The sequence below is a fragment of the Pygoscelis adeliae genome, unplaced genomic scaffold, assembly GCF_000699105.1.
Source record: "Pygoscelis adeliae isolate BGI_AS28 unplaced genomic scaffold, ASM69910v1 Scaffold100, whole genome shotgun sequence".
Lineage (NCBI taxonomy): Eukaryota > Metazoa > Chordata > Aves > Sphenisciformes > Spheniscidae > Pygoscelis > Pygoscelis adeliae.
Genome location: NW_008824034.1, coordinates 1,121,132 through 1,137,166, shown reverse-complemented (window position 1 = coordinate 1,137,166; position 16,035 = coordinate 1,121,132). Strand labels below are relative to the sequence as shown.

Here is a 16,035-nt window from a genome sequence, read left to right as displayed (position 1 = left end):
AGCTCTCATTTTGTATGTTTTAAAGCTGTATTTTACATTCTTTTGATCTTTACTTTTGTTTCAAAGGAATCACCATATGTAATGTATAAGAAAAACCATGAACAACTAGAAGGGAATGAGAGATATGAAGGATATTGTGTAGACTTAGCTTCTGAAATAGCAAAACATGTTGGAATAAAATACAAACTGTCAATTGTTGGAGATGGGAAATATGGAGCTAGGGACCCTGAGACTAAGATATGGAATGGCATGGTGGGTGAACTGGTCTATGGGGTAAGTTTCTCTTAACCTTCATTTTAATGTTCTTTATAAAAAGTTATGCTCAAAGTTAATAAACTGCAAAATAAAGATCGTCTGTTTGAATACCACCTTTAAAATTCTAGATATTTCTTTGTAGTGCCATTTTTATAGTCTACTTCTTTAAGTTTCATTGCAGGAAAGTGTCACTTTTTTACTGCTGTTCTCCAAATCAAAGTCCACAAAATGTTGAGAAGTGGCCTTGGGCAAATTTCAAATTCTTGTCTACAGCAGAATTTCCACTTTGCCCTTCATATGCTGCTTGTGCATTTGCCATGTCTCCTTTTTCTCTATCAGTCTTGTAAGTGCTGGGGGGTGCCCCTCCCGTTTAAGATCTGATCCTGTGATGCTGGCCCGTGCTGGGTAACTGATGTCAGTTTGTGTTTGACCAGAGACTAAAAGACTCAGTTAGGCCCATGGTTGCTTTTCAGGGTAAGAAGCAACGCAGGTGTGAAATCACCCACATCTTTTTCCTTTTTAAACCCTGGGTTTGGCTTTAAAAATCAACTGTCAGACAAAAAAAAAAAAAGTCTAATTCATTGCATTCCTCTTTATATTTTTATATACATTGCTTTGTTTAGTAAGAACAAAAACAGTCCGGAATTGCCATTTTAGAAACTTCTTTGAAAATGAGAATTTTGGAATACAGATAAACCAGATGGAAGGGGGAGAAAATTGGCTTTGCAGGAAAGACTTTACAAGCTGATATTTCATCTTTGCTTTTTTTTCCCCAAATGCTAATGAGATGATTTGTGATTCCGCCCAAATCTTCTTTACAGTTTATTTTTAACAAGCTTTCCTTTATTAAAAATATCTGAGCAGAAGCGAATATTTCCATTGCTTCCTTTTGTTCCATGGCTGAGTGTAATTTCTAAAAGTCACCTCAAAATTTCCTTGGGATAACATATCATCATTCTTGCAAAATGTTTGGTGAGATAATTATTTTAAAATGAATCAGTCTTTTTAAAGTAACTGCTAGATTCGCAAAAGTTTTCTTATTCTGGAGCAGTCAGTCCTGATGCCGTGTTATATACTTAGTAGCCTATTCAACTTAAAAATATTTTATGTGAGCAACAATGTTTTCATAGTATTGTATTAAGGGGAGGGAGGGAAATTTACTGATTAGAGAAAGTAACCAGGGATCTGCACCCCTGGGTTATATCTTAGCTTCCCTGTTGCACTGAGGTTTGGTATTATGCAAATCTTCTGAACTCCCCATGCCTCAGTTATGCGATTTGGGAAACCGGTGTTACCTCTATTAGAGAATACAAGTACATTGAGAACCTCTGAAGCAAAGGTTTAGTTTAGTTCCAAGCATAATTACATTGCAGTGGAAACCTAAACCCTCAGTTTCCCTGTGTGTGGTTCAAGAAATATCAAGAATATTAGCTGTAATTGTGTCTTTTGATATATTTGCTATTGACAAGCAGTGAAACAGTTTATTCACTTAAAAAAGTAATCACACCATATGCAAAAGGCATGACAAAAGAGAACCTGAAATTACTGCTAACAGCCAGGGCACGGGGACTGTCTATGCCAGAGGAGTAAAGGGAGTGATATGGGCCACTGCCTCTGGGACTTGAGCCGAGTAAGATTAGCTTGTGCAGCTGCTGGACGATGCAAGATCCGTCTGTGTTAAGGGCTCGCAAATGTGAGCCATTTTCCTCTTTCAACCCAGCCTTTTCTTGGATAAAGGGCCACAAACATGATCAGAGGGATGGAACACTCCTGCGATGAGGACAGGCTGAGAGAGTTGGGGTTGTTGAGCCTGGAGAAGAGAAGGCTCCGGGGAGACCTTATTGCAGCCTTTCAGTACTTAAAGGGGGCTTGTAAGAAAGATGGGGACGGACTTTTTAGTAGGACCTGTAGCAATAGGAGAAGGGGTAATGGCTTTAAATTAAAGGGGGGTAGATTTAGACTAGATCTAAGAAGAATTTTTTTACGCTGAGGGTGGTGAAGCACTGGCACAGGTTGCCCAGGGAGGTGGTGCCCCATCCCTGGAAACATTCCAGGTCAGGTTGGACGGGGCTCTGAGCAACCTGATCTAGCTGAAGATGTCCCTGCCCACGGCAGGGGGGTTGGACTAGATGACCTTTAGAGGTCCCTTCCAATGCAAACCATTCCATGATTCTACCAAACCATTCTGTGATAAACAGGTTGGCTGCAGCTGCCTTTTTCACAACCCCTTGGGACGAGCCTAGCTCAGAGAGCTCTGCTTCCTTAGCATCAAACTGAGCCCTAGCCACTTCCCCTTGACCTGACCATACTTGTGACCTTTCCACACCAGCAAAAACCAGCCTCGCAGGCACCATAGACAATACGGTAAAACAACCCCAAACCCTCCCTGCCATTGTCATTTTCCCCTGCAAAAAGGTCTGTTCCTTTGTATTCTGAAGCAGAGTTTTCATCCATGTTTTCTCATTAATGAAAAATTGAGGAATGTTTCCCTCTCTGACCCCCAACAGCTCCTCTTCTCGCGCTGTGAGCTCAGTTACTGAAGCCTCTTCACTGCAGTGCTCAATTATTCAAAGGTCAGATGCGTCCCTTGAGGTTTGACTGTAGACTCAGGTTAATGCTTACAACCCAGTGCTGCTGAGCTAGCTCCCCGTCCTGCTGAGCTGAACTACAGTGCTGGCAAGCTGCACAGAAATCCACCTGGCTTTCTGTAAGCAGGGAAAACAGCCCCTGAACTCTGAGTACAAACCTCACCAGTGCTCCAGATCCTTTCCCAGCCCTGTTCACAAACATCATGAAATACCCTTGGCCTCTTTCTCCATCTGTTGAGAGGGGGCTGCGTACCACACTCACAAGGATGTGCACAAAGCCCTTTGAAGATGAAAAGTGCTCTAGAAGTGCTAATTATTTGGAGCAAGTGCCTCATTTACGTGCTTGACTTTCCTTTAGCTCTCAGGGGCTTAAAACTCTATTAGGGAACTAAAACTGTACGTTTCTCCTAATGCCCCTGTGAGCTTTGTCTGCAAAATGACTGTCATATTTGGCTCCTCTGGATTCCATTTTGGGAAGACAAGAGGGAGATTAGATTTTAAATGCCTTTATTAGCATATATGGAAGACAGGCATGGGGGGATAAAAGGGGCCTGATTGGTTTTGGTACCAGTTATCCAGCAGCTGAACTGAGCTGTGGCAGAAAACACAATCTTTTAGATTGCATTTGTCTCAAGTGATAAACAGTGACTAGTCATTTGTCAAACACAGCATATTCCTGACCCAACAGGCTTCTCACCACACCTGGCACTGCTGGGAAGTCTTACCAGGCTTTTTGAATGCTGTGCCCTTTTTTGCATAGCCCCATGCATACAGCTCTTTTCTAAATTTGCTCTTAGGACAGTCATAGGAAGTGAATGGCTTGTCATTTTAATGCCAAAACCCTAATTAACTGTAATTAATGTTTGGTTCGTGCCAGTTTGTTGTTACTGTCACTCTTGCTTCCTGTGGAATGCAGCATAGAGTCAGGAGAGAAAGTGCAGCCAGGTCCTTGCAGCCTCCAGTTCACTGGGCTCCGAATGGTGAGGAGGAGGGAGGGATGGGAGGGGGCTCAGTGTACGCTGAACTGTACCCAAAGCAACAGCGGTGCTGTGTCACAGTGTTGTGGATCCTGAGGCTGACCGGCACAGCCCTGACTCCGGTGTAAGACTAGCCAGAGGTGTGTATTAACTAGCCTAACTGCAACAATCCCGAGAGTTACACATTACCTGGGGATAGACACGCTAAAATACTTCTCATTAGAAATTCTCCCTCCCCTGTCTCATACCACATCAGGGCTGGTTGGAGGGCATCAGTCTACTGTGCCGTAGAGCCCCCCGAAGTTGAGGACAATCTCAGCTGGCCCTTTTGGACCTTTCCTTGTGGCTTTGCAATGGGCTGTACAAATGAACCTGGTTACAGAGAACCATGCTGCTCTTTGGCAGCATAGGGATGGCAGCCCTGGAGGCAGGGAGTTCTGGCCGAACAGATAGTCCCAAACTCCTTTGCTTCGGACAGAACCCAGAAGTCTTGTTAGAGAAGAGCTGACAGGGGCGTGTGGTTTGTTAGCAATTTTCAAATGTTGGTGGTAGTAGTAGTAGTAGTAATAATAGCAATAATATTTAATAATTATAATAGTAAAATTTGACATGAAAATGAAATTTATTTGATTTTTCATAAATACAAAAATGTCAGTTCAGGTTGAAGAAAACCTTGATTTTGCTCTATCACTTTGATAGTGTCAAAATAAGACTCTTCTTCCTACCAGAAAAAAACCCTACCAATTCAAGCACTATTATTTTTTAAACTAAGAGAAATTTCTAAAACGTAGTGGAAACTTTTGACAGAATAAAAATAGCAAATAGGTAAAGCTTTTTTCCTGGACATTGTAGAAGAGGGAAGTAGCTAAATCATTCTCGCTCTGGGAGACCAAATTACTATTTAAATCTAACCAGCAAAGCAAACCAGCAAGGCGAGTGCTGTCCTCCAGTGATCCACCCGCTAACGACGTGCCCTCCGCTCGGGCTGATGAGCAGCAGCACCTCCCACTGCGCGCACCCCGCGAGGCCGGTGCTCAGGGCTTTGTACCCACCAGCTGCTGAGCACTAGACAATCATCTTTTCTCTTCTGTAGGGCAAGCCTCTTTCTGTAGGCTTTTATTTCTTCTTTCCCTTTTAAAGCAGGCTGCTGTTCTTCCTTCACTGTTCAGCCAGGGAAAGCCTTCCCTCCTCGGGCTTGATGCTTTTCACATCGCTGAGGCTAATTGACAGTAGGTTTAACACAGATCTTAATTTAACTACAAATGCTTTGGGAGTGTGAGGAGCAGCCAGACCTTACAGCCTTTAAAACTCTCATCAGGTAAAAAAAGGTCTGTATAAAAACCTTTCAATATGTAAAATAGCATAAAGGAGCGAAGCAGGGATGTAAAGGACAGACAGTCCCCCGAATGCAGGCAGCCTCCGCAGTCTGTCAGAGAGGGACCACCTACACATCTCCCTGCCTTTAACAGACTAACCAGCCTCGCGTGGCGCTGGCCTCTCTGGCTCTCCCAGCAGCAGAAGAAAGACTACAGATGGCATATACAGCCTTTGAATCGCAGCAGAGAGGAAGACTAATTCGATTCCTAATTCTCCTTAAAACATCCCATGTGCTCATAGTCTGTGGCAGAGCCTGACTGTGCCGTGAGCAGGAGAAGCTCGCCCTTCGCCCCTCACCCCTGGTTTCTACAGGAGGGAAGCCCAGGTACAAGTGCCCAAAGGCAGCCGTGCTGTGCCGGTGCCCTGCGGCTCAGACCGGCCCTCCTGTATATGCATGGACAGATGCCTGGTCCCTGCCCGGGCAGCCACTGAGCCATGGTGGCACTGTGCCGCGGGACAGGACCGCAGCCCTGGCACAGAGCCACGCTGATGTGGTCCCAGACTTCGGCTGACCTGCGTCCGAGCACAGACAGAGGAAGCACACATATGTCCGCAGCTCAAAAAGCAGATGTACCCTTAATTTCTCCATCTGCACACAGTAGTAGTGTCTCACTACAGAAGGAACTGTGGGCATCCACATAAAGCACTCATGGACTTAACATTGACAAACTATGGCAGAGAAGGCCAACTGCAGTTTTAACACCTTAATACCTTTTTACACTGCTCAGCTAATACACATTAAGACTTCAATGCAGCATGTTGATAGTCAGATATCGGCTGTTTTTAAATAAGTGTGAGCTAATGTGTTAAAAACACATTGCCTCCATGACCTGGCCTCTCAACACACCCTGATATCCTTGGGTATACTGGACTCTCTTTACAAGGTAACTTTTACCAGCAGATACCACAGGTGATGTGTTGCTCTGTCTGACACCCTTTTCTGATACGTGGAAACCTCAGGCTGCACTGAGAAGTCCTAAAATGTGCTCAGAGTCAGTCGTCATTCCAGCACAGTCTCTTCTGACACCACCGTGTACCTGTATTCAGCACTTCTGGGGTACCTGGAGGTTTGGCTCCCGGTGGAAATTGGGCAGTGTCCCTCTGGTTTGGTCGGCACATAGTCTGAGTGCTGGCTGGCTTCCCGTCACACAGGGAGAAGAGTAGCAGAAATATTCCTGTGTTATAGGAGCAGCAAAAGACAAAATACTTGGGTAAAAGTCCTCAAAGGAAAAATGTCATTGCACATTTAAACACTGGTACTTGCTTTGAGACTGTAGCCCAGACCCACTTCTTGAATAGCGACACACTAGCAAAGAAATTGTTCAGTTCTGCAAGCATGAATGACCAGAAGCATGTACAGGCAGGAGCATAGCCTGTATCTCTTGCTGTCTCCAGTGCATGGCTTTGAAGTTAGGAAGACTCATCTTTAGGTCTGTAAGCAGAAGAATTCGATCCCTCCTTTTGGATTACAGAGGTGGAACATCTTATCGTTTTTCTTTCTCCATGTAGAGGGATATTTCCATTTGCTATTTTTTCTCCCTCCCCTTAAGAGTCTTGAGGTTTGCAGCCCCCTGGGGTCAGCTTTGAACAGAGTGGGTAGCGCCTCTGTGCTGCATGTCCTCTCTAAATCCGTCCCTCCCACACTAGTAGGCAAAGACAGAACAAGCCTCAGAGGAATCCATGACATTTCTTGCCCGGCTCAAATGCAGTGAAGATAATGTTTGAAACGCCATTAGTCATGAGTGATTAGCAAAGCTTAGTTGTTGAGGTTCTTAAACCCCCCTCCAGTTCTGCACTGGGGAGGGCATGTTTGTGGTTGTGGTTGTGTTCTTTTTACTCGAGCTCAATTTTTATGGGTTCTGCTTATCTGCAGCCATAACAGGGAGGGAAATTCACAACTGTGCTGCAATTATTAATGATCCTTTAGGGTGCTTAGAGCTCTCCATAAGCTCTCCATTTCAAATACTGTATCTCTAAATAAATAAGCAAAAAGCGGTCTGTTTTTTAACCTCTCTAGTGCAACTGATATTCAGGGAAGTGGTGGGGAACCAGGCTCGGGTGCTGGATTGTAGCTGGTCCACTCTCAGTGCCCTCATTGTCAATGGTTTCCTGAGACCCTCTGTCTGAACCTGTTCTTGTTCCCTCTGCAGAAAACAATTGCTGCCATATTCATTTAAGGCATGAGGGTGTTTGTTGGTGTTTCAAATATATTGAACGGCCATCAAAAATGGTAGGAAAGCAGGAAGACAGAAATGTATCAGAAAAATAAATATTTGTATCCCTTGTAATATGAAAATGCAATTTTAAATCATTTACAAAGAAATCCGTACTGTATGATATGAATGAGGACATGGTAACAATCAGGCTTTTAAAAACTGATTTGTCTGTGCTTCAGCACAGCATCAGCTTCATCCTCCCAAAGACCCACAGGAACATCCTGCATGAACTCTGCTGCTCATGAAGGAGATACAGACTTTATTGCACACTGCATCAGCTCTTAGGAAGAGCTCCACTGTGTCTACTTTGGCAATTAAAATATTACTTTGGGAGAATTAAATTTCTCCAAGTCCAGGAAAATGCTACAGAAACTAAATGCTCTTACAGCTGAACCAGCCTTTTCCTACCTTGATGAGCTGTTCCAAGGCTGGCTGTCCATGTGCAGAAGTGCCAGGCAGTAAGGCACCTGCTTCCCACCTAAGCTTCACTTCATGTGCAATCACTGCTAAGTCTCTGCAGGAGTCCTGGTCCGTTAAGCTTGCTCTAATAAGGATTAATTTGTAAGTAAGTACATCATTAGTTCAACACGAAATACAGTAGCCACGGTCAAAGTGCTTAGTCTGCCAGCCAGCCGTGGACTCTGACTACATTTAAAACTGATATTCTGTGTGCATCTCATACTTACTGACTGCAGACATCTCATATTTAACAGTAGCTCAACAAGCAGCAGCTACAGGACAAATATATGTTTTGGGGGAATTCATCAGTGAACAAATTCCAGCATCATCCAGTCTCTTTACCACACTCCACCCGTGTCCCCCCAAGTCTCTTTATTACTTGGGTAATTAACACATTCATCTGCAAAGCCATAAACACCCAGGCATCCAAAGGCAGCCGGCATTTTCACTTTTTATATTCAAGCCACGTTAAGCTAGATTTTTGCAGTAAGTGACCACAAATCAGGTGAGGGTTTTCTCCTCGAGGAAAGCGGTCACTCAAGGGGAAAGGCAACGTCCTAGTACGCATGAATGTCTAAAGGGGCTGAGGAGGGCTGTGAGAGGGTACACCAAGGGCCGTGATTTCTGAATTACTTCCTTACGTGCACAGGCATGGTTTATCTGATTATTCGAAGCAGTGAACTTGTACACACACCTTGTAGTTGCACATGCCAATACAAACTGCTGAGAGATATTCCTGAGTGGCTGGAGCAAATCTAGAGGTCGTGTGTGCAGACGGGTAGTTCATGGAGGGAGGCTTGCTGTGGGAAGGGCAGTAGAGGGCCAGTCCTCGCTCTGACAAGTCTCCATTAGCCTCAGTCTTAAAACAGCAAGAAAGTGCCTCGGGCACGGCTGCACAGTGCCACTGAGGCACCAGCTGGCACTGAGCGTGTGATACGGAGATTAACCTTATGAGAAGCCTTCACCATTTCTGCTTATTAAACTTAAAAAAAAACCCCAAAACCAACTATCTAGGAGGAGGAACAAATCAGATAGTAATGAAAGTCACGTACATCACCATCAGATTTCCATAAAGGCATATTCAATCATTTTATGGCACAGATTTTAATCAGTTCTTATTAACATTTCCTATTAACTTTTATTCAAACTTCTACTTAATCAGGTTTTATTTTTCCACCAGAAAGAGATACATACTTACTAGTGGGAAACAAAATCTGATTTAAAAGGTGCACAGTGGTTTAGGTACTGGTAGGTTGAACGTTCCCTAAGAATCATTTTTTCTTTCTGAAATTCTTAATTACCAATGAAAGGCCATCTTTAAAAGTATCAATAACATGAATAGTTAGAGTGTTTAAAATGGAAGATTACAAAAAAGTGTGTGTAGGTATGTAGACTCTCATAACAATAATTTTTAAATGAAAAGGGCTTTTTTTTTTTAACATTCTAGTCGCCTCCATTGCAAATGCTGACACTTGCTTGAGTACTTGGCTGAATCAAGGCTAGGTTATCTAAACAGGATGACTTGAATCTTTCTGGCATAGAAATACAGATACAATTAAATATGCTGAAAGTCTATTCTGGAATGTTATTTTTAATGAGGTAACTAAGTAATTTTTTTTCCTTCACTTTCTTACCCTCCCGTGGAATCCAGTAAAGATGTATTGATTGAAGGGAAGGGTATTGGTTCAGGGTATACCAACACGCTGGTGAATGACAGATGCAATGAGATGAAATTGTGCTTCCAGATGACACAGCTGCAGAGCAGGGTCTATGTTAAGATCTATAGAGCTAAATTCTGTAAAATAGGATGGCATACATAGTACTGAAAAATACTGCTTTGCATTCCTCTCAGATAACCCAGGCTATTTACTTCCCAGGGACTCACAAATCTGTATTATTGTTCTTCAGTGACCACAGAAAGGGTGGGCTCTCTGGTTCCTATCACCCTACTGTTTTACCATCTTCTATCCCTTACTGCAATGGGGTTTCAAAGGAGTATACAAGTGATAGCGCCCAAATGCAGCTGAAATTCAGTGACTGATTATTTCTCTTAGGTTCCTTTTAAAGATCTTGGACTAATCAGTAAGGCAAGAGAACTTGCTGAAAGAATGGAAAAGAGAAAATTAAAATATAACAAACACATAATTTGCCCAAAGTCTTTGAGACAGATGGATGGATACAGACCATTACTAGAAAATGACATCGTTCTAGTTGCCATCTCACTGTCCAGTTTGTGTAGTGTTTATTCACCCGTTTTAACTTAATAGAAACATAAATACATGTTGGTACATATCTGCCTCTGTCGTGAGGCCCTTGCACAGATTTAACTGTAATTTTTCTTGTTAATTTTCTATCAATATCATGTAGTCCTTAACTTCAGTGACTGAAAAATAGGCTGCAAAGAAAATGTTTCCTGCTCACTCTTGTAATTTATCATCTGATTCATTAGCCTGAGACTCTAGATTGTGATGATGTTGCAACTGTTTTGTAACTAACTTGGGTTTGTTTTCCCTTTTCAGAGAGCAGATATAGCTGTTGCCCCCCTCACCATAACATTGGTGCGAGAAGAAGTCATAGACTTTTCCAAACCCTTTATGAGCCTGGGCATCTCCATCATGATCAAGAAGCCTCAGAAATCTAAACCGGGCGTATTCTCTTTCCTGGATCCTTTGGCTTATGAAATTTGGATGTGTATAGTCTTTGCTTACATTGGCGTCAGCGTAGTTCTTTTCCTAGTCAGCAGATTCAGCCCTTACGAATGGCACTTGGAAGACAGCAGTGAAGAACCACGTGACCCTCAGAATCCTCCCGACCCTCCAAATGAGTTTGGAATATTTAACAGCCTTTGGTTTTCCCTGGGTGCCTTTATGCAGCAAGGATGCGATATTTCTCCAAGGTTTGTTCCATATCACTCCATCACCTTTTTGCATTTTATGGTCATTTTCTGATGCCATGGTGCATATAGGTTACTTTTTCAACTTTCTTTTTATTTCCGAATTTTTTATTTTGACATTCCATTCAATGCTAAGCATCATCAAGCCACCATGCTTGCTAACATTCGCCTTCAGAGTGAGTGGCATTGCCTTATAATGCCATTTATGCATTTCTGCCAAACTTATATACACCATGTTGAGGCTGTAAAATGCATAGGGTTTTCTGTTTTCAGCAATGCTTGGAGGGCTACCGTGTTTTTGCTGCATATCTCATTTTACGGTCATCTCCTTGGTGCATATGACATATTCTGCTTTGCAAAATAAGAACCGTTTATTTTAAAAAGTCACATGCAACAGCACTTTAAAACACCTCCACTCCTGTCATGGCTTCTGCTAGTCTTTTTGCTTTCTTTTGTGCCTGATTTCTCTAGTTTTGTTCTTCTTGAACCATCCTTTCATCTATTACTAATTTGCTTACCACCATCTTTCGTATGTTCAGGTCTCCATATGTGCTCCTCTAACAGTTATTGTGTACTACCCTGCACGTGTATCGTTATTTCAACCCAGTGTAATCAGTTGTCCCTGTGTTCATAGTCAATATGGCCTAATAAGCATTGCCAGTTTCCATAAAGATCTTTTTTATTCATGAAGACAGTCTTTCTGAATAAGGCTGTAGTAAAACATGTGTGATATTAGTTCCAATTTAACAGAGCACTGATATTAACCACTGTAGAATTATATTTCTTTTTTAAAAGAAGCATTTTGAAAACCACCGGAGAATAGTGAAGCTCTCTCTAATTGAACAATGCATACCACAAATGTTTTTTGAATAATCTATATAATGTTTCTACATTTACACTGGTAAAATACTTTGGTGATGTGCCTGTGATAAGCAGTAAAATTACCTAGTTTCTAACTGATGGAGCACTAGTTATATTTTGTATGACAGTATTTTAATAACCAGTTTACAGCTATTTCAATCATTAAAAATACCTGCTTAGTACAAACAGGACGCAGTTTTTCCCTTTAACAAGGTTGCTAATTAAAGCAAGAGAGACAGATCTTTTCTAACTAAGCACTGATATTTGAAATACACCTTGTCGATCTCCGTATTTGTGTACCTTTTTCAATACCTGAATCATTGAAAAGTTACCAGGTTTTCCTGGTAACTACCATAAAGTGGTAGGGATCTTGAGTAGCCTCACTGAAGCAAGTGACAAAACTTCTATGAAGTTTCATGGACAGGATCATGATTTTGCCTGTTGTAATGTAATAACGATCCTTTGAGTTCACAGTCATTGCACATTCAGATCTCCTAATGATCGCAGCGAAATCCAGGACTTTCAGAGATACTGGCGTATGCCTGTTGGTATTTGATGCAAGTCATGCGTATGTTTTAAAAGTCTTGATAGCGGCGATTAGATTTCATCCTTATCCACAGATGCATATATATCCTACGTAAAACACACACACATTTTCACCTGGATGTGACCATGCGTTAGTTCTCGCAGTTATTGGTGTTTGGGTGTGCTGCCTCACTGTATAGTTATAGCTGTTGGCCTTCTCCTCCTGTTTATATGCTGTGTTTCTGCTTTATGCCTGAATTCTGTATTGAAACTTTGCCTCTCTGCTTGCTGTTAAAGGTGATGAGTTGTGATAACATTTAAATTGCTGTTGACCATGTGTGTGCCCAATATAAAGGACCGGGAAATAAGCACTGGGACATCACATGGAAAGCTGCAGGCATTGCACTGTTTCCGCTAGGTCTGTTTATTGACAGTTAAATAGAAGTGCATAGGATTTTTGTTAAGCTCTCATGTGACTCTCTGACATGTTCAGCCATTTACCTTATATAACAAGTGGAACATATTCTATTTTTTTTCAATACTACCATGATAAGTGCCGTGGAAATACCTACCAAAAAAAAAGAGACGGCAGTAAACCTGCTTGTTTTATCTGTCCATCAGAAGCTATTAGCTCAGTATTAATACATGGCCCTCGTTTGAAGATGTTGTCCAGTTATTTTGTTATCTTTCATGATAACAGATTCCAGGCAGTTACGTGCATTGTTACTGAAAAAAAGAGAAATTTAGTACCTTGGTTTAAATTCCAGAAACACTGTTCCTTTGATAGGTATGTTGACTTAAGTTGATTACATGTCAAATTTCTTTTCCGTATAAGGGACTATTCCTAAGTATTCCATTCTTAATCCGTATCTTTGTAAGGTTACGCTATTCACAGTACATTGACTATATGAATGTTTCATACTATTTTATTGCCATTAAAAGGGGCTTCATTCTTCCATTGTGAGTTTTGTCTGAATAAATTTCTTACATGAGAGCGTACAGCACTCGTAGAGAGATGCCGACAAGCAGTCTGGAGAGATCACTTTTGTACTTGCTGATAAAGGCTCTTTCAGCTGCCTTTGTGTGGAACAGCTGTGACATCTAATGACTAGTTAGATCTATCCTTGGTGAGTATGCTGTGTGGATATTCCAGAGGATATATCCCTATACTCTCCTCTCTGTATTTAATAGGAGTCGTCTAAATGGAATCAGATAGCAGCCAAAGAATGGGGGTTAGTGCATCCCTTGATGGAATCAACATTTGTTCCAGCAGTTTTGTTCCGCTATCAAAGGCCGCTGTGTTTTCTGCATAGTGAGCTAAAGCACTGAAAATTCACTTTTGATGGATCAAAAGTAGATTATTAAACTTGCTTTAATGTAAGATGTGTACGGCAAATGGAATCAGGAGAAAACACAGTCAAATTTGTAACACTGTTCTGAGCGAAAATATCTTTGAAATCTCTATGAGAGCATGTATTTTCATTTTGCTCTTTATTCAAGTGGAACAAAGAGGCTAGATTAATTAATTGCTGATGGAAAAAGACAGGGGGTTCATTAAAAATTATCTCATGAGGTTGGTCATTTAAGAGCGTGTATTTCTAGATCCCTATTTTCACAGCAGAAGACAGACTCAAGAGACTCCTATTAAAGGCCATGGGAATGACTTTGTGGGACTTTCAAAATAGCAATGAGAGCTGGGTAACTAGATATTTCTGAAACTCCCACTGCCAGTTCCTGTGATGGAAGCATCTCAAGTCAGTGCTTTAGATGCTGTTATTTATTGTGTTCTGTCTCAGCAGCTGAGGCGAGGGCCGCCGGGCCGCGTGAGGCCGGCAGGAGAGGTAGAGGGCTGGCTGGGCGTCTGAGCAAGGGACTGAGCTCCCAGCTTAGTGGGTACCAGGTAACGTGTGCTCAGAATACGAAGGGGTTCTAGAACAGGAGAGTTTGCACCCAAGTTGTTCAGGGTTATTTGTCAATATAACAGCCGTCTTGGATCGATCAGAAGAGCCCAATTAAAAATTGAGTAGTGTGAGAAGCGTATTATTTCTGTGTACTATAGGAAATCAAATATGTTTTATGGCCATGAGTAGAAACAAAATTGAAGCTATTTTGATAAATAAATGAGGTTTTGTTCGAATGTATTATTCTCCTGGAAACTGAATGTGAATTTGAATATTTATTTTGGTTTTCTCTTGTGACTAATTTGCTCTCATTTGACTCCATGCTTCCTTTTAAATTTCCTCTCAAGGTATGCACTCTTCCTGTTTACTTCCTTTTGAAAACACCGTCTGACCTTGTTTTGATAATTGAGTTATAATTCTGTTATTCCAGGTCTTTGTTACACCTCTCATTTGTTAACATGCTAATTCACTTTAAAATAATGTCATGCAAATATATCTATTTATTGAGGTAATTTGGAAAACAATATGTTGGGATAAAGCATTAGTTGTTTGTTTTTAAATTACAACACTGCGCACTTGGACAGGTATGTCTTCATCAGAAAAAGTGGTGCTGGTATTAAAAGCTGTGATTGATTTTTCTGTAATCATTATCTGAGTAATAGACAAACATTTCTGTGGTTCACAGTACAAACCATGCAAGTGTTCTCTTACTACCAGCCTGGTGTTTATGTACTAACCCTTTTTCTCCCGCATCCCTCTACACCAGCCCCTGCAGTGGGTATAAGGAGTCTTCATATCAGCAGATGGACGGGGGGACCTGGGGTCCTTTGGACAAGGGTGCTGCCAGGCCACGCTCGTCTGTGTTCTTGTTCTTCGACTCTGTCTGTCTTTCTTTCCTTCAGTGTCAGCTTTGTGCTTTGTTTCGTTTTTCTTTTGCCCCAGCCTGTGCTACCACCAATTACAGCTATGTCAGCCCAGACTGCTTTGTAGTAGCAGCTGTTTAATCTTCCTTTTCATGCTCATTGGAAGACTGTGGAAGAAACAGCTCTGTAGTGACATCCAGTTTTCTTTCAAGTGACCTCAACTCTTCTGGGAACAGCTCTGGTCCTCATCTAGCAAGACCCCTCTCTTGCATGTAGGACCCTCGGGGAAGTGCCCTCTTCGTCAAGGGATCCAGCCATGCCCACCTTCCCCTGCCTCTCAGCTGTTCTCCATTTTTTGTCCTGTATCTGTCTGACTTGGTTCGTGCAGGTTGCAAGATCTCTGGGGCAAGTTGTTTTTACCTTTCCCTGTGTGTAATATGCTGTATGAGCATGCAGCTCGGCACAGACTTTTTGTTGTTACAGCAGTGTGAGCTTGAGGTTTCACTGGTTTGGAAATGCTTGTCTTCTGCACATCTTCATCCCAGCAACCCATCTGTCCTGCTAACAGAAAGGGCAGCTACCAATGCAAGTAAAACCTTTCCTGTGGGAAACTACAGGGAGAATGAACACATACTCTTTTGTTCCCAATAGTTCCACTGAATTTATCTAAACATCCTGGTGCGTCTTTTTTTCATCTTCCTATTTCAAGACCTACTGTAAAGCAAGAGGTCCACGGGAACCTGGAAACCCCAGGTAAAGCTAGTCTTGCTGTATGCAAGTGGATGTTTCATCTGCTGTACCTGCCAGCCATTCTTCTGGCTCTGAAACTCTCCACCTCACTGCAGAGAGGAGGAATTCAACTCCAGGTCTTCTCTGAAGGTGGAAAGTATGTAGTGAAGGAATGAACAGAAGGGAGATGAATTTCACCTGACGTAGCCATCTGAAAGCAATAGGCTGTGTTTTAGTTAGGCATCTCTGTTCCCTCCAAAGTCATGAGACAGATGGGCACCTTCAGACTTATCCCACACTACAGCAAGTGAGATAAATCTCTTTCTGAGGGAGTCTGTCTCCTTTCTTTCTCTCCGCTGGCTCCGAAGGGAGCCTTACACGACGAGTTCAG

At 42.2% G+C, this 16,035-nt stretch overlaps 1 protein-coding gene across 1 annotated transcript in view; it reads left to right on the top strand.

Annotated features, from left to right (window-relative positions):
* Positions 1–16,035, top strand: part of GRIA3 (glutamate receptor, ionotropic, AMPA 3) — a 156,037-nt gene that overhangs the window by 99,119 nt on the left and 40,883 nt on the right. The window contains exons 9-10 of the mRNA XM_009330818.1: positions 67–273; positions 10,392–10,768. Of these exons, the coding sequence (XP_009329093.1) occupies positions 67–273; positions 10,392–10,768 (584 nt within the window). The remainder of the gene's footprint in view (positions 1–66; positions 274–10,391; positions 10,769–16,035) is intronic.